At 49.0% G+C, this 24,491-nt stretch overlaps 1 protein-coding gene across 1 annotated transcript; it reads right to left on the reverse strand.

Moving 5' to 3' along the window:
* Positions 1–699: 699 nt before the first annotated feature.
* WBP2NL (WBP2 N-terminal like) lies at positions 700–20,255 on the reverse strand. The gene is made up of 8 exons (XM_075935816.2): positions 20,109–20,255; positions 12,088–12,196; positions 10,092–10,227; positions 7,313–7,405; positions 6,216–6,422; positions 5,524–5,652; positions 4,002–4,078; positions 700–2,768 (listed from the first exon to the last, which is right to left on the reverse strand). The coding sequence occupies exons 1-8, from the start codon at positions 20,165–20,167 to the stop codon at positions 2,721–2,723; spliced, it is 858 nt and encodes a 285-aa protein (XP_075791931.2). The 5' UTR covers positions 20,168–20,255; the 3' UTR covers positions 700–2,720.
* Positions 20,256–24,491: the final 4,236 nt, after the last annotated feature.

Below are 24,491 nucleotides of genomic sequence, written 5' to 3' on the forward strand. Positions count from 1 at the left end.
GCATAAACAGACCTCCCACGCTCCCAGTGAAGTGTGGTGCTTAGCATGACACAAAGGCTTAGCATTCCAGCTGTGAGTAACTAGGACATTAGGCAATAATGGCAAAAGGTAGCCTTCCTCCCCGAAGAGGTAGGATATAACCACACCATGGCTAGGTCTACACTACACCCCTCTGTCGGCATAGGGATGTAAATAAAGCACATCGAAAGTGCAAATGAAGCAGGAATGTTGCCGACAGCAGAGTGATTTCTTGACAGATCCTGTATTCCTCACCCTGCTGTTGGCAAACCTGCGTCTAAACCGCGGTTTCAGTTTCAAAATGGCGCTTGTTCGAAACAGCGCTAGAATGCAATTATGCAAATGAAGTGCGGGATATTTAAATCCCCGCTTCATTTGCACTTCGATGTGCTTTATTTACATCCCTCTGCCGACAGGGGTGTAATATAGACATGGCCCATGAGGTACAAGAGGAGTGGGATTTTTAACTAAAGGCCATTTCCCTCCTGTTCTACAGCCCAGCTAAACAGGGACAGGGCAGAGGAGGGTATGCAGGGACCATGCATTTGTCCCACAGCCTTGAAAACAAACCCCTAACCAATTTTTTGACAATTCTTATCTCCTCCATTCAAGTTTTCTTGCCCTTGCATGGCAAGTTGGTTACTACATGACAACACGCACAACACTGAACTGACACATGCCTCAAGATTTCAATGCTTCTGTATTAAAGTGCAATGCAAAAGTTACAAACATTCATGGCAGCACATTTTTAATTCCAGAAAGTTTAGAGACTCTGACTCAGATTAAAAAGGTTTCTTAGAAAAAAAAAAGTTCCTCCCTTGCAGATGGCTGCTAATATGGAGGAATGTCAGGCAACTACAGGAATACACTGCGCTTTGTGAGAGTCTTGTTTGTATCACAGCCCTGGCACATCAGGAGCAAAGCGGAAAACATTCCCTACCCCTGCGTGAGAGCAAGGGGTGGGAAACAGGGCTGAGCAGGCCCTACGCTGGGAATCAAAGGTTCCCCACTACACAAGTGCAATTCTCTTTGGAGAGCAAGTTCGCAGGACATCAGCTCCTAAGGGAGAAGAGAAGGTCCCAGCTGCTCTATTCTCAGTAACATCCGAGGATTAGTGGTAAGAGCTACATTATAAAAAACACTGGTTTTGGATTATGACTGGACACTGCCTCACTTTTGGGGGCAACACCATGCAAGCAGTAAGAGCCATCTAGTTATCCCAACTCCCCAAAAGAATTAGAACCCAACCCATCCACTGGGATTCCCTTCCCTACCCCCTGCTGTTCAGATACCAGCATTCACACCAGCACGGAAGACAGACGCCTCCCACTTCTGTCCCTGCTGGTCTAAAGTTGCTCACTCAGAGCAATAGCTTCTTTCCCTGTCCCTATGGTGAGGCTGTTGCCAAGGGCTATTCTCTCCTTGGTGGAGCATAGTCTGCCATAGAGTAGAATACCCTAACACTTCTCACTCAGCTGAACACAGCCCTGCTGCACAGGGGGCTAGTTTCCAGGAGAATGAAAGGAATACAGATTAATTCGCACCCCCACTTGCTCAGAGCTCTTTCACCCAGATTCCACTCCCCTCACGCAATCCCCATTTGCTTTTCTACACAGGCTTGCTGCTTTTAGAAAGCTGCTGCCCAGCTCCAGTTCAAATGCACAAGTCCCTCCCAAGGATTTCATTAGCCACCAGCATCAGGTGAACAAAGTCTGGCTTTCACTGCACTGAAGAGACCTGCCAACACATCCTCCCTCCTCAAAAGTTCATTTACAATACAGAAGAGCATCTTGTCACAATACAGTGGAGAGAGGAGGGGGAGGAACCAGGCTCCACCACACCCCCACAGGTGGGCATCTCTTCCTGCCATCACCCATTTTGAGAGAGGCAGGTTTCCTGGGAAAGGAGACAGACAGGAGCATGCATAAGGCTTTGCAGTGTCTGAGGCAGGTGTGCAACTGCACCTGGGTTTGTGCCTCTTGCCCGCAGGGCCAGTGACTTAGCCAAAGCCAGTTCACATTCCCTTAGCTAGCTGTTGAGCTTGGTCTCTTCACACCAATGCCCATTCTGCAAAATGCTTAGCTACTCTGAGCATCTCGGGAACGGTTTCCCAGATTGCAAGGTGGCCCAATTCCAGCAATGCGGATATGACACACAAGCCTCCAGTGCTTCACTCAATTCCCTTACCAAGGGAACAGCACCAGTAAAAAATGTAACATGCTCCTCCTTTATACCAGCGTGGGGAAACACAGCAGCCCACTGCCTCTTTCCCTCTTACTTACTGTCCCCTCCCAGGAACTTTAAAGCTATCGTCTTAAACCATTTTACTTCATTCAAAAAAAAAATTAAAATCAAGAAGCCTTAATGTTTTATCCCTACGTTAGTTATTTGCTTTCTCTGCTGGTCTAAGATTTCAGCCCTCCCCTCAAACTCACAGCAAAAGCCTCAGAGGGACTCCACTCTGGCTCTTGGACGTAAAGCAAACAGGCAGGAAAATGCTGCTGCTGCCTCTGCTGTTCCACTTGTATTGCCACACTCACTATTTAAATGGGGGGGGGGGAAGAGGAGTGTTCTGCTACCCAGCACTATGTATACTATACACACATGGAAGCCTAGAGATACACTGAACTGAGGGGGAGGGAGGTGAGGGCAGTGTCTTCAGGGAGAAGGAACGTGAGCAGTTGGTGGGTGGGTTCCTGCTGTTAGTTGTTCTTTTTCTCATCAGGAGGTGCATAAGGAGGTGGCTGGTCCTGCAAAACAAGAGAAAGAATCAGTCACCATGTCTGTTTGACACAGGGCCCTGCTGCATTTAGACGTTCCACTTTCTGGATGTTCCCAGGCTTCACTTGTGCACCCAACCTTTGCCTGTGCTTGAGAGATACTCAGCTGACAGTCACAGATGCTGGGCTCTGTGTTGGGCTACAGCCACCCCTGGTCATTACTTCCTAGGATCAATTGCACCCGAGCCTTTGCCAACCTCCACAACAAAATATGGAGCCAAGAAAAGTCCCTACAGTAGCCCATCAACCTGTGTGTACTTCAGAGAAAGCAGCCCTGTGACTGGACATTATTTTTACCCTCCTCTTCCTCTCAGCCTCCCCAGTGATCCTGCAGTTCCTGTGGCAATTCGGACAGATCTTTAGATGGCAAGCTCTCCGAGACAGGGACTGAGCCATGTGTGTTCTGTCAGTATAACTCAGCTTGTGGCATCAGATCACATATTAGAAGTTTGCTTGAGTAGATCTGCTATGGTGGAACAGGCATGGGGATGAGCTTATTGGCTGGGATCCACAGGTGACCTCCCAGAGAGTTGTTACCCACAAGCAGGGACACTGATCTAGGCTCCTTAAGCCAATCTGTCTCCATCTGACCCAGAATAGACTAACACTACATCATCCCTTCCCTTTAAGTTCTTAAGTACGGCTACCCCCTATTCCCGTGGAAACTGAGAACTATGTATTATTTCTGCAGGAAAGCTGTTCTTGTACAGGTCTTAGAGTTCCCCTCCCTTCTTGATCAGAAAAATACCAGGACAGTCTAGGAACAAAGATTACGTATTTTGATGACCTTTGTAGGAAAGTGTGGAGAGATTGTTCCATGATCTGTAGCTGTGCCATTCAGAGGTCAAATGTTCCTAAACCTCCTGCTTTGGGCAGTCAATTGCCTGCAGGGAGTCAGGAAGAAATGACACCTAGACCCACCATAATACAACTAATCTGGTGCATGTGGGTGGATCCACTTGCCTCTTGAGGATCAAGCACTGCCCATGGCTAGACTGGATGGGAAAACAGCCTGCTCTGACACCCAGCAGCAAGATACTAGACTTGATGCGATAGGGCACAGCTCATGCTGTGCCCTATCATCAGAGCATCTGCTGCAGTAAGATGTCAAAGCTGCCCACGATTCAGCTGTAGCAGCTGAACAGCAAGTGTGTTGGCTCCTCTTACCCCTCTGCTCTCCAGACAACTCAACCAGTTGCTTACCATCGGCATATAGACATTGTGGGGATTGGCTGGGTTGTAATAGGCACTCGAAGCGGCTTCTGCTGCTTTACTGCCACCTACAGGGTCAGGTAGGAAACAGTCTTCTTAAACACTTTACAAAACATGAAAAATTCTGCTCCGTAGCCTTCCCTTGCCCCTATGCAGGGCTGGCTCTAGGCACCAGCAAATCAGGCAGGTGCTTGGGGCAGCACTTTGCCAGGGGCAGCATTTCAGGTAAGCAGCCGGCGCCACTCCTGGCAACACCTAGCCCTGCCCCGCCGATTTTAAAGGGCAGCGGCGGGGCAGCCAGCTGGCACCAATGCACGCCCAGAGCCTGCTGACCGCCCATCTCCTCTCCTACTCCTCCCCGGCGGTCGCTACCTCCCCCAAGAGCCTCTCCACTCCAAGCAGAAGCTCCGCTCCGCCAGACCTACAGCCTGGACCCAGCCATCAGCCACCCCTCCGCCTACATCAAGTGGAAATCCCAGGTAGGCCGCCCCCTTCCTGCCTAGGGTTGCCGGTGTCTGGTATTCACCCGGATAGTCTGGCATTTTCACCTCCTGTCCAGTAAAAACAATTCAGAGAATACCGGACATCTGAGATGTCTGGTATTTTCTGATTTTTTTCCCCTGGCCAGGAGGAGAAAATGCCGGGCACCTGGCAACCCTACAAACAATCAGTGCCCGGCCACAACCTTTTTTTTTTTTTTTGGCTTAAGTCTTGGAGTCCTTTTTTTTTGCTCAACAACTTTGGTCTCCCCCCCCCTCTTTTTCCTCCCCTTCAACAGAATTTTTTTCCGATTTTTTGCTTGGGGCAGCAAAAAACCTAGAGCCAGCACTGCGCCTATGACAGTGAAACCTGTTCTGGAAATGGGGAAAACAGAGTCCCAGACAAGTTAACTGGCTTTCCTAAGGTCAAAAAGTGAGTCTGCGGCAGAGCAGGAATGGAACCCACATCTCCCAGCTGTTCTTTAGCCACCCGACAATGCTTCTCATTAACAGGGTAAGACAGGGCTCCCGTCACATCAGCTATGTCACAACTGATTTTATTATTAAGGAAACCCTGGCAATATTGTGGCCACAGTTCCACTGTCCATTAGTAGCATAATGCCATACAATAAAATGACCTGGAACTTTACCTTTCCAATTCTAACTGACCACAGATCAAACTGCTGCTGGATGTTATCAATGCAGACCTCCTTTCCAAAAGGATCCCCACATAACATTTTCAGTAGAGTTACCATCCTGCTCTAGCAGGTGGCTTCTGGGCCACCCCGTTTAATACAGCTTTCTTAAGCAGAGTAGAGGGGGGAAGTTACTTAGAGGACCAGCTTGCAACATCAGAGCTAGATTTAAATTTTACTTTGGGCCTACTCAAATGGGACAGAATCAGTGGAGTGCTGGAAGTGCCAGGCCATCTTCCCCACCCTCCACAAACTGCCTAGAGATGGGTTACTCTCCAGAGCAAATCCATCATTCCCATCCTCACCAGGTACAATTCAGAGTCCTTTCTGCCCCCTTACCTGGCATTCCAGGCTCCACCCAGGCTGTTGGAGCAGTGGGGGCGGAAGGTCCTGCAGTAGGAGGGCCAGGGTAGGGGGGAGGAGGAGCCATATACAGGGGATTCATCTCAGGAGGAGGTGGGTACATGCCTGTAGAAAGGAGACAACAAAACAACAGGACACACAGCAAGGAGAGTTGACAGGCCTGTTGCTTCTGTCTAGCACCGATATACATAGACCAAGGCAAGACACCCAAGCTTAAACAGCAGCAGCTCCACAGTAGGCTTTAATATTTCTATTGCGCCTTTGAGCCTAGAGGGCTTTGCAGACAACACACACGCTCAAAATATGGCAACATCAGAGCCCTCTGCCAGAAGATGTTACCCAGTCAAGCATATTGTATCCTTTATTTCCTGTCTCCCTAGAGTTCCAGTGGGACAACAATACTCAAGCTGGATTTCAGCAGGCCACCCCGGCCCTTGCAAGGAGGTGCTGCAGTGACCCTGAGGAGTCAGGACCCTTTATAAGGCTAACAGTACAGCCCAGAGAGGATGGGATACTGCAGTATCCATTGTCCCGCAGTTATGATAGATTTGTATGTTGTCTACTCTTCTGACAACCCTTTACAGCTCCCATTACACACAGCACATGCACCCTGCCTTTCACACAATACTGGCATGTTACCAGCCGTGAAACCTGTCAGAATGCTTTACCTGGAGGTGGTGCATAAGGGTATCCCATGGGTTGTGGAGCTGGTCCATATCCATTCATTGGTGGGGGCACATAAGGGTAAGGTCCATTAGCTGGTGGGGGGGCATAGCCCCCTGGTGCAGGTGAATAGCCTCCTGGAGCGGGGGTGTACCCTCCAAAGGCAGGCATATAGCCATAACCAGTATTCTGGGCAGGAGCCCCTCTGGAAGCTAAAAATAATAAGTTTAGCAAGTTTGATTCAACAAATCACCATGCAATTAAAATGGAGCAGCAACGAGAAAGAACTGTCACATTAATTTAGTCTGATCTGTCATTGCAACAGAGCGATGAGCCACCAGGTCCTGGCATGAAGGCTCTGCCTGAAACCCACCTAGCAATAATCGCTTATCATCCCAAATTCACACACTGCGGCAGTATCTGTGCCAGTCTGGACACTGGGCATGACCCTAAGCTGGGAAGAGCTTGGATTAATCCTGCTCTGTAACATCTACATAGACACCAGCCACTAAAGATGGCCAAACCCCCTCCACTGAAGAACGCGGTTCCATAAAAATCAAACCAAACACAAAAGTGAAAACTCCCATACATTTAACAAGTTTTTCTAATTCCTGGTCAGGAAAATCTATACAAGAAGTTTGTTTCCAACCAATATTAATTGTTTTGCTTAGATTGAGCATCAATTTTAGGAAGCCAAAAAAGAACATTTACATTTTCCTCCCTCCACTGCATTCTTAACATGCTTTCTCCCCTTTGGGAAAATGGGGATGGGTGAACTAAGTGTGAGAGTTTAGCGTCCCAAACCCCACGGCAATTGCATGTTTCTTTATTTCTTCCAGTTGGAAGACAAAGGGAAAAAGATTTTTTTAAACGGAAGAAGGGGAGAGTCATTCCAAGAACTGGGAAAATTAAGTTTTTCATTTCCCCAAAACTAAAGGATTAAAACCAACGACAGGGTTTAGAATCAAAACAAGAGTTCTCATGAAAAATTCAACAGTTTTTGACTGAGAAATTTCCCCTTCTCACAGAGTTTACTGCAGCAAAAAAGTTAGTTTTCCAGACATCACTACTAGCTAAAGAATATTCAAGCTTAAATACTCACCATTAGTGGCAACTGTGAACATCAACTGTCCAAACTCAATGGCTCCTCCACTGTTGAACGACATTTTAAAGGAAGCCTGCCCTTCCCAGCCACCTAAAAGAGAAAGTTAAATTTTAAAATGAAACCACTGTAGAACTACATTTTCTGCTGGCAGGCTAAAAGAGTATCCAGTTACAAATTCGATATTAAAAGGACACATTTTATTCAGTGAGAGTCTGCCCATTTCCTGGGAATCTTTCCACCAGAGTACATGGACTCTGAATCAGGGCCTGACACTCAAGCCATATTCAAATCATATTCCAACAGTAGCATCTTTGCCCTTCATGAAGCTGATCAGCTTAGACAAATATTACAAAGTTTTAGGGTTAACAAGAATATTCATACATTCATTAATAGGTGCCAAGACAAGCCACCCCAGCTGAATTACAACTTTCCTTATTGAACAACAAGTGGCAAAACCAAATTGGGAATTTTTAAAACAAGTTGTCAGATGGGAGATTAAAGATTCGGTTTTAAAAACAAAGTCCAGTTTCCAAAAATCCCTGAGTATGTTCCTCCAAGAAATGTTGTCAGGAAACTGTCTGAGAAGTCAGGGGTGTTTCTGCACACTGTTGGAGGAAGGAGTTAAAAAAAAAATAAGGCATATAAATTAAAAGGAAGTGGCTGCTAAGGATGTGAACATATTACAGTAAAACTCCAATAGCCCAGCGTCCAGTTGTCCGGCACTCCTGTAAGTCCGGCAACAACTGAAACCCAGAACTACTCAGGTCAGCCGCTCTCACAGCCAGGCCGCTGTGAGCCGCATGTGCGCTCACGGCCCGCACTGTTCCACTCACGGTCCCCAGCGCACACAGTATCCAGCCTGCCCGTGCTAGCAGCCAGCCGCTAGCCGCTGAGCACAGGCAGCTGCTTTGAGACCCGGACATAAGGTTGGGGGAGAAGAGGGACTGGGTGACAGCAGGGAGGGGAGGTGTTTGGCTCTGGGGAAAGGGAGGGGAGGGGGGTTGGGTTGCACATGGTGTCCTGGCCAGCTCATTAAAAAGCTGGGCACTCAACTCATGTGCCCAGCACCTGGAGGGAGATGCGTGGTTGTACCGGCAGCTCCGGGATCCAAGCATAAGGTGGAGAGGGGGATTGGGTTGGGTGTATGCCCCCTTATAGTACCTCCTGGTACTCCGGCATATCCGATAATCTGGCACCACCTAGGTCCCAAAGGTGCCGGATTATCAGAAGTCTACTGTACTGTGTAAATGGTTATGCTTATCAGTTAACATTCACAGTTACATGCAGGCTTCTGCCCCGCTCCTGGGGAGCTGGCTGCCACCCTGTGCTGTTGCCTCTGTATCAGCAGCAACAGTGTAAGGATGGCAGCCAGCTCCCTGGGAAGCAGGGCTGCAGGCAGGAGCCAGCGCAATTTGGAATCCAGCTTGCATAGGAGGCAGCAGCACAGGGCGATAGGCAGGAGCCAATACACATGATGCATGGAGAAACAGCTTAAAAGGTGGCTCCCTATGCACATTGGTTTCCAGAGAGCCACCTGCCACCCCCTGAGCTGCCTCTGCATCAAAAGCAGCAGCCAGATCCCCAGGAGCAGCGTGCCTGCAGGATCCTGTGCCTGCAGAGTTTTTCAGTAGTTACATGTTTACACGATTATCCGCATTTTAAAATCCATTATGGCTTTTGCCATGTTGCATTTATAAACACTGCACTGCTCAAATTTCCCAATGTATCAGCAACTCACCCCTGCATTTCCCATCATGAAGAAACACTTATAGCTGGTGCTAAAGGTTGGGAGGAGACGGTTTTAAAGAATATGACAAATACAATGGCTTAGTAAAAAGAGGTATCTGAGACCACTGCAATGTATGTGTAGAACAGAATATGCAGAAACCCCTAGCTATTCAAGAGCCAGAGTGATCCTGACATGTAATGAGTCGTTGCTACTTTAGCATCCTCTCCACAATGTTGGTATTTTTAAAATACTGAGTGTATTGCCAGTGAAAGGTGCTAGATTCACAGCCCTGGAGACCTAGTCATCACTAGAACAAACACAGCAGCAGCCAGAAGAGAAGAAAGATTTCCCAATCCACTACTCTCTCCTACCCAGGTGCTTGAAACCAGGAGGCACGATGACTAAGAGGAGTGGTCTCTATGGTCCATTTTTGTCCTGATTTTAATTCTGCAACTGCTAACAATTAGATTCAACTGTGATTGTTATCTCTGAGATGGACCTCTGGCTACTGGGATCTAGAGTGAAGTGATCTGATGGTCTCATGTCATGGTAACAATTTTCAGTTACTACTAGGTTGGGGTCAAATCTGAACCAGCGATATATACAAAGATGCACACAAATGCAGTTCAATGTCTCCAGAGAAGCATGCTCACTTTGTACTGTCATGAATAGCAGCCAGCAAGATCAGCAGCTGAAACTGGTGAACCCAACACGCCCCTACTCCCACCACTTTTCTCAGAATCAGAGCATAGGGATTAACTAAGACACGCAGAAATTCAAAGATCAAGTCATTGTTTCATAACATTTGGATTATGGTTACAAGTTTAAACAGGACAAAAATACCCACTCTGAGGTGCTTTTTTGTTTTGCTTTACATTAAATTGAGGGTGTACTTACATGGGGAAACTGACTGGCATATTTCACTAATGCAATGCATGTTCATTTCTCATGTGGCCAAGCTCTGGGTTAGAAATTCAGCAGAAGGGAAAAAGTATTTGGGAAGCTCAAAGGGAAGTCTGCTTGGAGCCACAACGCATTAACACGCACCTCCTGCCTCAGCCTGGATCACGCCTTTGATGTGATTGGCAGAGAAGACAGGCTGCTCAATGGAGCACCCTTTCACCAAGTAGAACGGCATCATGAAGGACAGCATGGGGTCCTTGCCTTTAGACACAAAGATCACCTGTAAGACAGAGGATGGGACATTTTTAAGTTGCTAATTTACAGTCAGTCTTCAGGCCTAAACATCAGAGAAGCAGTTTCAGGAGCGTTCAGAGCAGAGACTGCTTTAAAAAGCTGGCAAAGAGAAACTAAAGTTCTAGATCAATTACACGTGCAAGTTCCTATTCTACACATAGTTTCCATCCTGAGTGATCCCGAAGAACTTAATCAATGATGTATGTAGGGCTCTCACCTGAAACACATGCAACTTCCATAGTGGCATGCAGCTGACACCATGTAAATGAGAAATATTTTCTTCTCCTCAAATGACTGCATTATTTTTGTGGCAATGCAACATGAAGTTCTATCGCACTAACATGAACTTGAAGTTCCAGGCTGCTTAGACATGTGGTATTTCTGCTCAGATCTAGCAGCCCCTCTGACCAGTAACTTAGGAATTATGATCATTCATAACTAAGGAAAACCAGAGGCAGAGGATAGAAAAACAGAGCCTTGCCTACCATCCCCTTTTTCCTCTCTCATTAAAAAAGGTCTCGGGTCACAAGTTCACTATGTATAACTCACTGCCAAACACAGAAAAGCTGCTGCATTGTATCTTACACAGCTATTACACCCGTCCAGTAGGGATGTAAACAATTATTAACATATTTAACTTGTTAAACTATTAAAATTATACCATTTAACTGGTGCTGTTGCTGGCCTGCCCTATCACTGCCCTCACACAGCCAGCCCGACTCAGCCAGGGCCGCTCCAGCCTGGTTTAATTGGCTGTCCAACCAGTTACCCTTTTACATTCTTATCCTCCAGGGGCTAACTCACTGGTGTGACCAGTGCTTTGGCAGATTCAGTGCAGCATATCTAGTTAAAACTAAAGTCAAAACAAGACATTCAAACCAAAATGAGTTGCCCACCTATATACAAACCAAAAGCTGTGAATTCAGACTAGGTTAGCTCACTTTGCGACAATCTCTAAGAAGCACTGAGTGACGAATCCTAGAGTGATGCTGGCACGTGAACACTAGACATCCAAAGAGATGAGAAATATTTGTGGGCATGCAACATTTTGCTTGGGCCACATCATAAGCCACAGAACTGAAGATATGAAAGATTTACCATCCATCTATCCCTCGAGCCAGTACAGAACTGACCCTTTTAGGAGGTTTTCCAGGACATTCCTAATCCATCTTTTTGGACTATCCTGAAAAGTTTCCCCTAGTCCCATCAAAACACTTGCAGAGGTATCTTTGGAACAGCAGAAGATGGTTTCTTGCCCCCAGCTTTTAAGCTTTCAAATGTTTGAAAGAAACCCTTTTTAGTAATCAGGTTAGGCTACTGTGCCTGCATGATAAGTCTTAGCAGGTCAAAGCCTATGCCCAAATAAACGTACTCTAGGTCCATGTAAAAGTCAACTCGTGTTCCAGTTTAAAAGGCTGTATAGCACCAGCAGACATGAGAATACAGAAGCCAAATTAAACAGCGGTTAGCGTTCAGGACAGAGGTTTTGGGATGTGAAAACAGAGCTTTTTTTAGCTTAAACATGCACACAAACTCTTCTTCCTCTCTCCCCCACCTCCAGCAACAATTCTGAAGGAGACTTTCAAAAGAAGTAGTGGAAGCCCCGCTAACTCACAATGAAAACAGAACAATGTAAAAGACACATGAAAACATGCTGTAGAGAAAACTGACATTGGTCTCAGCTGAGGTAAGGGGCTGCAGAAAAAAGGATAAGCATCACCGATTTCCACCAACTTCTCCCATCTTGAATTTCTAGCTTCCTCACATAACTAGGGGATTTATCCAATAATTTACAAGTTTCCAGGATTAGACGGGTGTGGGAGAATGCTGTTGGTTCAAGACTTACCCTGTAGGGAGTGAGGTATACCATTCCCTTCTTAGTGCCTTTGAAGATTTCAGGCTTGTCAGCCACATCACTGAAGGAAAGCTCCACATCTTTACATTGCTTAAGAATACTGCAGGAGGAGGAAGAGACCATCATCAGCAGGGCTCGACAAACGCACTTGCCCGTGGCGAGTAGATTTTTCCAGCTGGCGGGTGCAGGGGCGGACTGGCCCGGTGGGCCGTTGTGACAGGCTTGCCGAAGCCCGCACTACGGGCAGCGCGGACCCATCCGATCCGCCAGTCGGCGGAGGAGCAGAGCGCCGCTGGGAAGGGGGAAGTGCAGCGATTCTTCCCACCGGGCTGCCTGCATGCAGCTCCGGTGCGAGGAGGCGGGGTGGGATGCCAGGGCGCTGGCATGACATGGCCCCACTGATTTTAAAGGGCCTCGGCAGCTCGGCTCTGGCCGTGTGTCCCTGGGAGCTGGCGGCGGTGCGCGGCACAGCCAGGGCCTGCCCTGCCGGCTCCAGTCCTGCCATGGCCCCAGCCCCCCTGTGTCTCCACGCTGCCTGTTCCCCTTGCCGACCCTGTTCCCCTGCACCCCAGACCCCCTGCTCTCCCTCTTCCCTGCGACCCTTTGGCTCTGTGCTGCCCTTACACCCTGCACCCTGCTCCCCCCGATCCCTGCCCCCCCCCGCTCCATGCTGCTGGTTCCCTGCACTGCCCCTAGACCCCGATCCCTCTGCCCCTCCTGTTCCCCGCGCCTCCACTGCACCCTGCTACCCCCAATCCCTGCATCCCTCTGGCTCTGTGCTCCCCCTGCACCCTGCTCCCCCTGTGGGTCGGGAGTGAAGGGTTCTTGCCCATAGGGAGGGGCTGGACAGGGCAGGGAAAAGGCTGCTGTGACCCAGCAGTGAGTGAAAGGGGGAGTTCACTTGAAGCGCCTTTGCCTTTATGGAAAAAAAATGAAAATGCTATTTGTTATTTATAGGGCTAAAATGCCAGGACAAAAAAGAAAACAAACAAAAAAAACCATTGCAAAATGAAAACGTGTGTAAAAGACGACAACAAAGGGGGGGGGGGGAAACGTTTTGCTTGAGACAGCAAAAAACCTAGAGCTGGCCCCTGGGGAGAGGAAGGATCTGGGCTGGACTGTGGGGAAGGGAGGGGAGGGGAAAAATATGGGGAAAGGGCTTGTGCTGAGGGAAGGAGGTCAGGAGGAGAAGAAGAAAGGGGAAGGCACCAAGAAACAGGGGTGCAGGAGAGCCAAATGCCAGGGGGCCAAGTGCAGACAATGAGGAAAAGGGCAGGAGGGGAGGTGTCAATGGGAGTGGGGACAGGGTGATGCTGGGAGAGGAGAGGGTAAGGGCACTGGGGGGTTAGAGGGGATGGGGAGGTGCTGGGAGAAGGCTTTGAAAGAAGGGGTGGGCATGAGGAAGGCGGGGATGGAGCAAGGCATCTGTGAGGGCACAGGGGCATGAGGGGGTGAGTATCAAGGAAAAAGAGGGCAAAAGGGGCTGGGGCAGTGAGAGGTACCAGGAGGGTGCAAGTACCAACGGATTCTGGGAGTGAAGCAGAAGGGCAGACACCTGCAAGGGAGGGACCTGCACCAGAGGAGAGAGGCAGGGCAGGTGTGTAGAGGGAGGTGTTAGGAGAGGGGATGAGGAGGGGTAGCTCATACGATCAGAGTGGGGCTACTGGAGGAGTGGGCACAGGGCAGAGAGAAGGGCTGGCAAAGGGGGGCAGGTCTCATGAAGGCTGAGGACAGTGAGAAGGGCAGGAGTCAGGACAGCAGAGGATGAGGGGTTGGAGGGCAGCAGGCACCAGGGGAGCTGATGGAGCAAGGGGAGGAGACATGGCAGCAGAGAGAAAAGGTAGAGGTTTATGAGATATTTATTATTAACTTATTAGTAATTACTGTTCTTATTCTTAGTAGGAATTTATGCCATAAAAAAAACACTTTTTTGTGGGGGAGGGTGGCGAGTCCCCTTTTTGTCTGGCGAGTAGGGTTTTCCAGAATTTGTCAACCCCTGATCATCATGGATGCAAACAGTCATAAAGCATCATGTTAGTTGGCATGCCAAAAAATAGGTCATTTCCCCAAAACACTCTCTGCTGATATGGATCCCACTTCCTCTCTCTACATTTCCATGCACTGTTTATACTACAGGTTGAACCTCTCTAAAGTGAGACTCTCTAGTCCAGCAACATCTGGACCACGGATCTTCCAGGACCAGAGAGTTCCAGCGGAGGGCTAGTAGCTGGGAGCCCTGCAAGTAGTGTGGCCGCTGCCCAGCAACCAAACCATCCAAGGAACTGAGAAGCAGCAGGGCTGCCGGACAGTGGCAAAAACAAGAGACCAGTGGGACTTGGAGGCAGCAGGACCGCCCCATGAGGCCGGTAGCCTAACAGTGGGGCTTCCTGGCAGCAGGGCCAGGAGTGGGGCTGCCACCCAGCGGCACAGCAAAGAGCCCAGCAGCCCTGCTGCCGACTAGGAGAGCTGCCTGGCAGGGCTGAAGTCCAATGGCAGAGTTTCTGCCTAGCGGTGCAACTGAACTCCATCAGTGGGCCTGCTCCACAAGGCCAGGAGTGGGGCTGTTTGGCGGTGTGGCTGCCTCTGTGGGGCCAGAAGACCTATGCACAGAGGGCTGGCAATAGGGAGGGAACCAGTTGGGCGGCTGTCAACCAGGACATGGCTGAGGGGGACAGTAAGTGTCAGGGGGAGAGAGGGAAATGACCTCCCCCGATCTGGCAAAATCCCTCATTGAGAACTGGTCAAGTCCCAAGGGTGTCGGACCAAGGAAGTCCAACCTGTACTCTCTCAATAAGTACAACACCTAAGCCCACTCTGCCAAGCGAAGTCTCTAGCCTTATCACTGTTTCTCCCTGCTTTTCCAAAGCCATCTAAGACAATTGTTGAGGAAACCATTCATTTTTCATTGAAAGTCAGTACAAAGTACCAGAAAGGTTCATAAGTCAAAGCACACAATAAGCTCAATTAACTACAATACTTCTTCCTGGAACAAGCATGTTATCTCAGAGCAAGTCCCTGCTTGACTAATCTAGTAACCCAAACATTGATGCTACCTAGGAAAGCAAGCCCAGTTGTCCCAACTGTATTAAGGAAAATGCTTCTTCATAGCGAGGCTAACTGCAGATGCTGTCACTATTTCATGTAAACAACAGAGGACTATCAGCAAAAAAAAAAAAAAAAAAGTAATAAAGAGAAATGCATTAAGGGATGGAGGAATTGGGGATACATTGTTCTGGGTGGGGTTCTAAGCGTAATGATCTAAAACAGGGAGCCAACACGTCAGTGAAGTTTGCTAAAGACACTACACTGGGAACACTAGCAATGACAGGAAATAATATAGAAAGACTTAAGGATAACAAATGTGAGTAGAAGATAAAGTCAATTTGGGAAACAGGAGGAAGTGATTCAAAAAACAGCTAAAGAAAGAGAAACTGGGGAAGGGGAAATACAGATAGATTTGGAGTAACATGTTTGCAGTGTGTTATGCCAGAAAAAAAAATCTAATGCTTCTATAGGCAGCTCAGAATTGCATCATAGATGGGGCGGTTACATACAGCCTTGATGAGACCAACATTTCTAATGCCCCATTCAATTTCAAGGACCCTGTTACAGAATATTGACAAATTAGGGAACAGCAAAATTATTGGAAGAGAAGAATTAAAGGGACTTGCTTCTGAAGATATAGATAACATTCAGTGGAACTACGTAAGGGAGACAGAGGATAATAATCCTCAAGTACCAGAAAGGTCAGAGGGAAGGAAACCTATAGTACTGAAAATGTAATATTCTAGGCACACTCCTGCAAGGCTGGGAGAGATGGACTGAATGACCTCATAGGTTATCTCCAATTCTAAAATGCTATGGGGAGACATTTCAGTTCTAATCAGTTCTGAATCCCACCAAACCCTGCCTCAGAAATATTCCATGGCAGCAAAGTTCATAAGTCACTTTTACACCATGTAACTTAAAATGTGTCTTTTCCCAAGAGCTTATCTTAATCAAACTTTAGACATAGGTAGGTAAAACAGCACTTAAAACTTTTAGTATACCAGTGCAGTGGTAATTACATTATTTGTTCAACAGCTTTAATTTTGCTTATAAAGTACAGAACTATCACAGGGCAGGATGGCCCCTTAAGGCAAATTGGCTTCACCCCACTGATGAGGTAGCTTTATCCCAGGTAATGGGATTAAGGTCAGAGACCAAGTGATGTCTGACAGGTTCTTACTTAAGAGGCCAAGCAGCTGCTTAGTTGGGAGACACCTGCATGGAGCAAGTTTGGGAGATGGTCTAGAAAGGGGCTAGGGAGCAGGAGTTGGTTTATCTAGTTTATGGAGGAAATTTTGGTTTTGAGATGCAAACCCTCCTCTGAACAAGAGGATTGAAATTCTGCTGCTGTTGGGAATTTACATACTGTCCAGCAAGATGGACTAACAGCATACAAGGAAAACTACAGCATTTGGTCATATAACATTTGCCAAATACTATTTGGTAAGTTTCACAATATTACACACTACAGGCAGTCCCCGGGTTACGTACAAGATAGGGACTGTAGGTTTGTTCTTAAGTTGAATTTGTATGTAAGTCGGAACTGGTACATATTGTAGGGGAAACTCTAGCCAAACATTTTTTTTAGTTTTGGATAGCATAGGGAAAGGTTAACTCCCCTCTAATGTTTGTTTTGCTGTCTGTTCCCCTGTTCAGAAGATTTCACATCTATTTCTGTCCCTGTGACAAACTCAGGACTAAAGGAGTAACTCATCAAATACCAAACAGCTCTGCACCATGCTTTGAGCTAATAGCTTTATTTCCACACACCACCCAGGGTTCTAGGAGGAGGGTCCTTTTTTTGCTAACACAATGAGGCCAGCACTTTGTTTGTTTTGGTGGAGTCTTTGTTTGCCCAGGGAGCCCAGCATGTATAGGGGGAAGAGGGGCGGAGAGGCTGCTTTTGTCTGCTGTTCGGCAGCCTGTTGCTCAGGGGAGGGGGCAGCCTGTTGCTGGCAGGGGGGGAGGGGGGAGGCGTGCAGGATGCGAGGCCGCGGGGGGGGGGCAGCGGGCGTGGGGAGGCACTTTTCCTCTGCCCAGCAGCTCTGCGGGATCCCTGTCCCTGTGGCCAGCTGCTGCAGGCAGAGGCCAGTTGGAGCCGGCCAAAGAGGAGGAGGAGGTGGATTCTAGGACCCAGGTGAGCGAGCCCCGGGGACGCTGCTGCGCTCCGGGAGCCCGGAGGAGGGGCAGAGAGGCTGCTTTTGTCTGCTGTTCGGCAGCCTGTTGCTCAGGGGAGGGAGCAGCCTGTTGCTGGCAGGAGGGTGGGGGCGGGGGCAGCGGGCGTGGGGAGACACTTTTCCTCTGCCCAGCAGCTCTGCGGGACCCCAGTCGGAGCCGGCCCGAGGAGGAGGAGGATCCTAGGACCCAGGTGAGCGAGCCCCGGGAATGCTGCTGCGCATGTGCGGGAGTTGCCTCACCCCTTCGTATCTAGGGATCCGACGTAAGTCGGATCCACGTAAGTTGGGGACTGCCTGTAATTTATTTCTCTGCTAGTCACCCAGCCCAAAGGACAATTTAGTAATCTAGAAAGCAGATCTCTTTCCTACACTTCTCCATTCAGTGTCTTATGAGTCTGTGTCCAGGAAATCAGCAATTTAAACAGAAAAGTGTCAGGTGCACCATGAGAGGCAGGACCTCGTACCAGCCCAAGGCCCCTGGTTTGGATCCAGGAGTGAAGTTTTTCTGCTTAACAAGGTGACAAGCTTGCTCTGCTCAGACCTTCCCCCCACATTTTCAGAGACAGTATTTTGCCAGTTTCATCCCCCACCCTCCTTGTTACTTTTTGTCATCTACATTTCAAGGGACTGAACTTGTACACTAATCAGTACAGCCACCAAAGTACTTTGACTCCCACACTTGGGCTACGTCTACACTGGCCCCTTTTCCGGAAGGGGCATGTAAATTTCAGCAGTCGTCGTAGGGAAATCCGCGGGGGATTTAAATATCCCCCGCGGCATTTAAATAAAAATGTCCGCCGCTTTTTTCCGGCTTTTAAAAAAGCCGGAAAAGAGCGTCTAGACTGGTCCCGATCCTCTGGAAAAAGTGCCCTTTTCCGGAGGCTCTTATTCCTACTTCAAAGTAGGAATAAGAGCCTCCGGAAAAGGGCGCTTTTTCCGGAGGATCGGGGCCAGTCTAGACGCTCTTTTCCGGCTTTTTTAAAAGCCGGAAAAAAGCGGCGGACATTTTTATTTAAATGCCGCGGGGGATATTTAAATCCCCCGCGGATTTCCCTACGACGACTGCTGAAATTTACATGCCCCTTCCGGAAAAGGGGCCAGTGTAGACGTAGCCTCTTTGTCAGAAGGGAATCACGATGCAATGGAAGTTTGAAAACCTCTGAACTTGATGTATTTGTAGGGACACTGCCATTCCTGTATTTTGTGTAAGAGGTACTGTAATGAAGTGAGAAAGCCTGGAGTTGATCTGATTTGGTGGGGGATTGTTTTGGGCAGTCTCATAATACTATGGAATCTTTAATGGCTATGAATGGCCAGACTCACAACTGCATCTTATTTGGAAAAGGCAAAAATGAAGCTAGGAAGCAGGGCAGCCCCCATAGCTTCCACAGCCCTCCCTCAGGCAAGGTATGCATGTGTGGGGAAGGTGGCCAGAGGGTGTCCCCTCTGTGCCCCCAGAAAGGGTGTGGCCTCACACAGAAGAGGCAGGGCCAAGGCAGTTAGCCCTCCATGCCACCCACAACATGGTGCTAGCCACCCACCCAGCCCTCAGAGCCATACAGAGGGATGCTCCAGCAGCAATTTAGAGGGTCCGGGTCAGTGGCAGCAGCTAAGAGCTCTGGGTCTCTGTGAATCCCCTTTGCCCCCTTCCCCACACTCATTAGCACATCTGCTAAAAAGTCAGTACTTCTGCACTGGCTATAAAACAATAAGGTATGTAGAGAATTATGGACAGGGAGCATTAGTCAGGTCTAGGATTAAAGCAATTAACTGATAGCACATGACAAGTCAACAGTTTTAACATAGGTTTGGCCACTCAGTCCCACTACAGCTGTGAAGTCTACCTACTGGCCCTACTGCAGCTGTGGGGCTGCTCTGGGCTGGGGTAGCTGGCTGCTGCCAGACTTAACTGTCAACTGGTTAATCAGCAAGAATGTTACTGATTAACATCCCCAGTCAAGTCTCCACTATTAAACATATCACTAATTTTTAAAAGCTTGCATATTGGAATAATTGACAGCAGGCTACAGTATTTGGGAGGTCCTGTGGCATCTTACAGACTCACAGATTTATTTGGACATAAGCTTTCATGGGTTAAAAACCACTCCATGCACCTGACGTGGTAGTTTCTACCCACGAAAGCTCATGCCCAAATAAATCAGGCAGACTGTAGGATGCCACAGGACTCCTTACTTTTGCAGCTCGTCTGAGGAGCAGCCGGCTGAGCGAGTCTACTCCGGAAGCGACTGCCCCCCCCTTTGCAAGCCGAGGGGATTTCACTCGGTCCTCAGCACCCCCCGGAGCCCCGCAGCAGCTGCGAGGGGGGAGTGACCGAGCCCGGCCCGCTGCGTTATGCAAGTGCGGGCCTCGCCTTGTGAGGTAGCTCAGCCCCAGGCCGGCGGCGCTGCGCCTGCGCGTCTCCTCGGGGCCCTCGCGCCCGCCACTAGCAGCGAGCACGCGCCGGGCCGCGCAGCCCAGAACCGGCCGGAGCCTCGAGCAGAAACGCTCCGCCAAGGCGGCGGGGTCCGGCTGGCACCAGTCCCGCCCCTGCGGCCCAGAGCCCCCCCCCGCCCGCTCCCCCGCCCGCAGCGAGCGCCCCGGCAGCCTGCGCCGCCCCCCCGGGCGGGGGCGAGTGGAGTTGGCTCCGGGTTAATCCGCAGCAGCGAGTGTCGGGGGGGGGGGCGTAACCCGGCCGCGGAGCCCAGCGGGGGGGGGAGGGGCCCGGCTCAGTCCGGCGGGGGGAGGGGTCCGGCCCCGCACGCACGCGCCCCCCCCCGCGCCCGGTACCTCTCCCCGGGGGGGGCGATGACCCCGCCGCCCTGCGAGTGGTTCCTGTTCAGCGCCATCTTCCCAGCCAATGGCACCGAGCGCCCCGCCCCCGCCCCGCCTTATGCCGCGGCCCCGCCCCCGCCACGTCATCGCGCGCAGCCCCGGGGCAGAGCCGGGGGCAGCGAGCGGGACGGACAGACGGACGGACGGGGGGGGGCTGGGCACAGCGGGGAGATGGGGCGGGCGGACAGACGGGGGGGGGCTGGGCACAGCGGGGAGATGGGGCGGGCGGCCAGACGGGGGTGGAGATGGACACACGGAAGGGCGGGGGAAGGGAGACGCACGGACAGACAGACGGGGGCGGGCGGGCGGACAGGCAGAGGGGCTGGGGCCGGTCGCGGTACCGGGCAGACGCACTGAGGCAGCTGCGTGATCCCCTGACCCGACACGGGTCTGAAATCTGCCTTGTCTGTGCCCCCTGCTTGTGACTCTTGCACCCAAAGAGCTGCCTGCGCCGCAGGCGGGGGAAATCCACATCGTCCTGCTGCTGTCGGTTTGGAAGGGCCAGTCTGATTCCCTGCCAGTTAAAGCTCAGCTCAAAGAGACAGGAGAATATTAACCTGATGGGAAGGGTCAGTTGAGAAGAAAAATCGCGTAATGCAGGTGGAGGTAAGGAGAAGAATGAGGCAACCAATCTAGATTCCAAATGGTTGCGCCTTACTAGTATCGTCTTTTGCAAGGTAAGGCAATGCAGTGTGTGTTATAGGGAGAGCCCAGCCAGCCAATAGATCTTAGATCTGGTTACAATAGCAAGATAAATGTATTCCCCTCCCCCCCCCCCCCCCCGGCCTCTGTTGACCTTTGACCTTGAAAGCTTGGACATCCTGACCAATCTGTAATATGTCTGAAGTGGCACCCACCCCCTAATTAGAGGTTTAGATGTAGTTACCCAAAACAAGTGAATGTTAGATATTTGCAAGAAGACATACTCCATCAAAGGAAATTAAACTACAGCAAACTAAAGCCAGTCTACTTCTGAATGAGAGCAGCCTCCCAGAGGCTTAGGGTGCTTTAATGAACACACTTTCACTTCACACCTTTAGTTAACTTATAGAGTCGTGGACTTTAAGACCAGAAGGGACCACCATGATCATCTAGGCTGACCTGCACATTGCAGGTCACAGAACCTCACCCACCAATGCCTGTAATAGACCCCTAATCTCTGGCTAAGTTACTGAATGGTTTAAAGACGTTAAGTTACAGAGAATCCACTATTTATGCTAGTTTAAATTTGAAAGTGATGTGTCTTATCCTATCCTGCTAAGGAAGGTGGACCCCCCCAGGGCCTCTACCGATCTGAAGGTGGTGGGGGGGGGGGGGAGAATTCCTTCTCAACTCCAAATATGGTGGTCAGACCCTGAGCTTGCAGGAGAGATTCAACAGCCAGACACCTGGGAAAGAATTCTGTGTAATAACTCAGAGTCCCCAGTCTGGTGTTCCATCACTGGCAGCAGAGGATATTTGCTACTGGCAGCCACTGACTGTGGCAGACAATGACATCATACCATCCCCTCCATCAATGTGTTAAGCTCAGTCTTGAAAACACTTGTTTTCAACTTCCACTGCTCTCTCTTCTGAGCTTTTCTGAGGGTCCCTATGTAGTGAAGAAGAGACGGATGCCTGCTGTTCAGAAAAGCTCAGTCAGGGGTTCTGCAGAGACCTCAGGTCATTTTTTCCAGGCCAGTAATGCAAGGACTGCACATAATAGCATGAGGAAAAGATTCTCCAACGATCATAAAATTCACAAGGCAGTCCTCCCTCTACAGTCTCTGTCCCATTTATCTGTGATCCTAGCGTCCACGACAGTTCCAGATTCCCAACTGTATGTAGGCAGAGGTTAAACTCATTTACCCTCTGCCACCCAGAAATCCAGTTCTATGAACAGATCCAATTCATCTCCCCCAGTTCCCTGCCTGGGAGGACCCTGGCTTATGCGAGTTTAGACCAGACCTTGAGTTGAGAAGAAGTTTGGTGGGATCTTCTATAAGGGCTGAGTCCATCTATGTCAGGCTTTGATCTTCATGACATCACCAGATGTCTGAAAAGCATCCCAAACACTGATGGGAGTTGGGAGAAGAGCATTAAAGAGGCCAGCATGTTGACTTGTGAAGCAAGAGAGAGAAATATTCCGTGCTGCTAAATGACAGCTAAGAGAGACTGTTTGAAGGGGTAATTGCCATTCAGTGAGAATAGTTGAGGGTGTTTTAGGGCAGTATAGGTAGGAATAATAAGGGTTGCCACTTTAATATCTGACACGTCCTCTAGTTGGAAACTCTCCTGCATGAGCAGGTTAATAATAGATCTTCTCTGTCTCTTAGTGCTGTGATTTCAAGGAAGCAAAGAAATATCACAGCCAAATATCAAGGAACTTTGCCCAGCAGTGAGGTCTATTGGGCAGTGAAATGTTTTCCCAAGAGAAGTGAGGGAAGTCTCATCACTAGAGTGATTAAAATCAGATTGGACAAAGTTCCGGATAATATATGAAATGTAGGGACTCAGCCTGCTTAGGAGTGAGACTGGGAGGCAGCTATCAAGATGTGATCTAACAGCTCTTTTCCATGTTTTATTTGTAATATTTCTGTTACCTGGACAAGTGCAGGATTGTGCTACACAAAGATAATGCCCGATGGATATTGCAAGGGATTGGGGCAACTCTAACTATAGCGGGGAGGGAAAGTAAAAACCCAAAGTGTAAAAACAATGATATACGAGCCAAGACAGGCACTTGTTCAAACAGCGACATATTGTTTAATAATACAACACAGAAAGTTAAGTCTAGCAACATTTACCCCACTCATTTGCGTGTTTTTCTTTCTCGACCAGCACTGGACGGACACAAGGGGACGCCATCATCATGATACTGTCAGGAATAGGGGATGCCAGGAACTAGGGTTCATTTGCTTGCTCACGCTTCCATTTTTTGCTTTACCATTTTTTAATCTCGTGTGGGATTAACTGACTTTCATGGCACTTGCTTCCAGATAGAAGAAGTGGGGTCTAGATTTCTGAAAACCTGTGAGTGCATCTTGAAATGGCTGATGATGGCACAGTATTTCCAGAGCCAAGATACCCATTTATTTATTTTTCTCTCTCTGCTCTGTAAACCTTGATGTTGTGGAGTTGCCATCAATGTTCCCTCTAATCTTGTCCAGCCATGTGCAGCATAAATGTTATGTGCACCGAGGCATGTGCAGATGTGCACCACCAGTAGAAACATATACTGCCAGCTGTGAGTGCCCTGCTAATCAGCTGGGCAGCAATGGAATCTCTCCTCGGTGGCTGCCCAAGCACTCATCTTACTGGGAACACTGGTTGCCATACAGATATATAAATAACATCAAAAGGGAGAAGATGAGTAGCTGTCCCCTGATTGCTAAGGGGCTTTTTTCATTATTCTTTGTAGAATTCTATAATAAGGTACATCAAGGTTGGGTGCACCAAGTAGTTTTCAAGTGGGTGGTGAGAAGAAAGGAAAACTCAGGGTGCTTTGTCACCTGCTATTAGCTGAAATATGTTGTGTGGGAACTTTCAGCTTTAATAGTGGAGTGACTTGTTTTGTTGGGCATCACCAATCCAGCCACTGCACTGCACTGGATTTGCTCAGAAATCAGCATCCCTATATCTTTTCTCAGCCCAGGGGTATTGATGGGAAGCTTCTGCATAAATGATATGGGATTGGAAAGAGAAGAGAGAGTGGGCATGACAGCCAACATGGAGGGGCATGTTTAGAGGTTGGTCCGGACCAGCCAGGATATGGGATTGGAAAGAGAAGAGAGAGTGGGCATGACAGCCAACATGGAGGGGCATGTTTAGAGGTTGGTCCGGACCAGCCAGGATATGGGATTGGAAAGAGAAGAGAGAGTGGGCATGACAGCCAACATGGAGGGGCATGTTTAGAGGTTGGTCCATATTTTGGGGAAGAAATAGCCTGTTAGGAAGTGACCCTGGGTTCTGTTCAAACAAGAACATATGATTCATTCAAGGTATCACCCTTGGGTTTTAAAAGCACAGAGTGATGGAGAGACAGCATAACTATGGTACTCAGGAGGTATGAAATATGTTCACAGCTGTTCTCCTAATTTGCTGTCTGATTTTAGGCAAGTCATTCAACCTCTTAGCTTCAGTTTAAGTCTGTAAAATGGGAGTCATAATTGTTACCCTCTTTTGTAAAGTGCTTTGAGAACCCTGGCTAAAAAGCACTACACACTTACGAAATATGATTACTGTATTTCATTTCTTATTATTTTATTAAATAATCTGTTTTCTCCAGGGAAAAGCTTACTGCAGCATCTGATCAGCATCAGCAGCTCATGTTTCTAGTGAGGTTCAAAATTCTCCCAG

The sequence above is a fragment of the Pelodiscus sinensis genome, chromosome 1, assembly GCF_052426305.1.
Source record: "Pelodiscus sinensis isolate ZL-2025 chromosome 1, ASM5242630v1, whole genome shotgun sequence".
Lineage (NCBI taxonomy): Eukaryota > Metazoa > Chordata > Testudines > Trionychidae > Pelodiscus > Pelodiscus sinensis.

What these genes read in the sequence shown, in the direction of transcription:
- WBP2NL (XM_075935816.2), bottom strand. Translation starts at nt 20,167, where the DNA reads ATGGCGCTGAACAGGAACCACTCGCAGGGCGGCGGGGTCATCGCCCCC. An exon ending in ATCGCCCCCCCCGGGGAGAG is followed by an intron (nt 12,197 to 20,108) that starts GTACCGGGCGCG and finishes CTCCTCCTGCAG; the next exon opens with TATTCTTAAGCAATGTAAAG. An exon ending in GATCCAGGCTGAGGCAGGAG is followed by an intron (nt 7,406 to 10,091) that starts GTGCGTGTTAAT and finishes TTTCTCTTTTAG; the next exon opens with GTGGCTGGGAAGGGCAGGCT.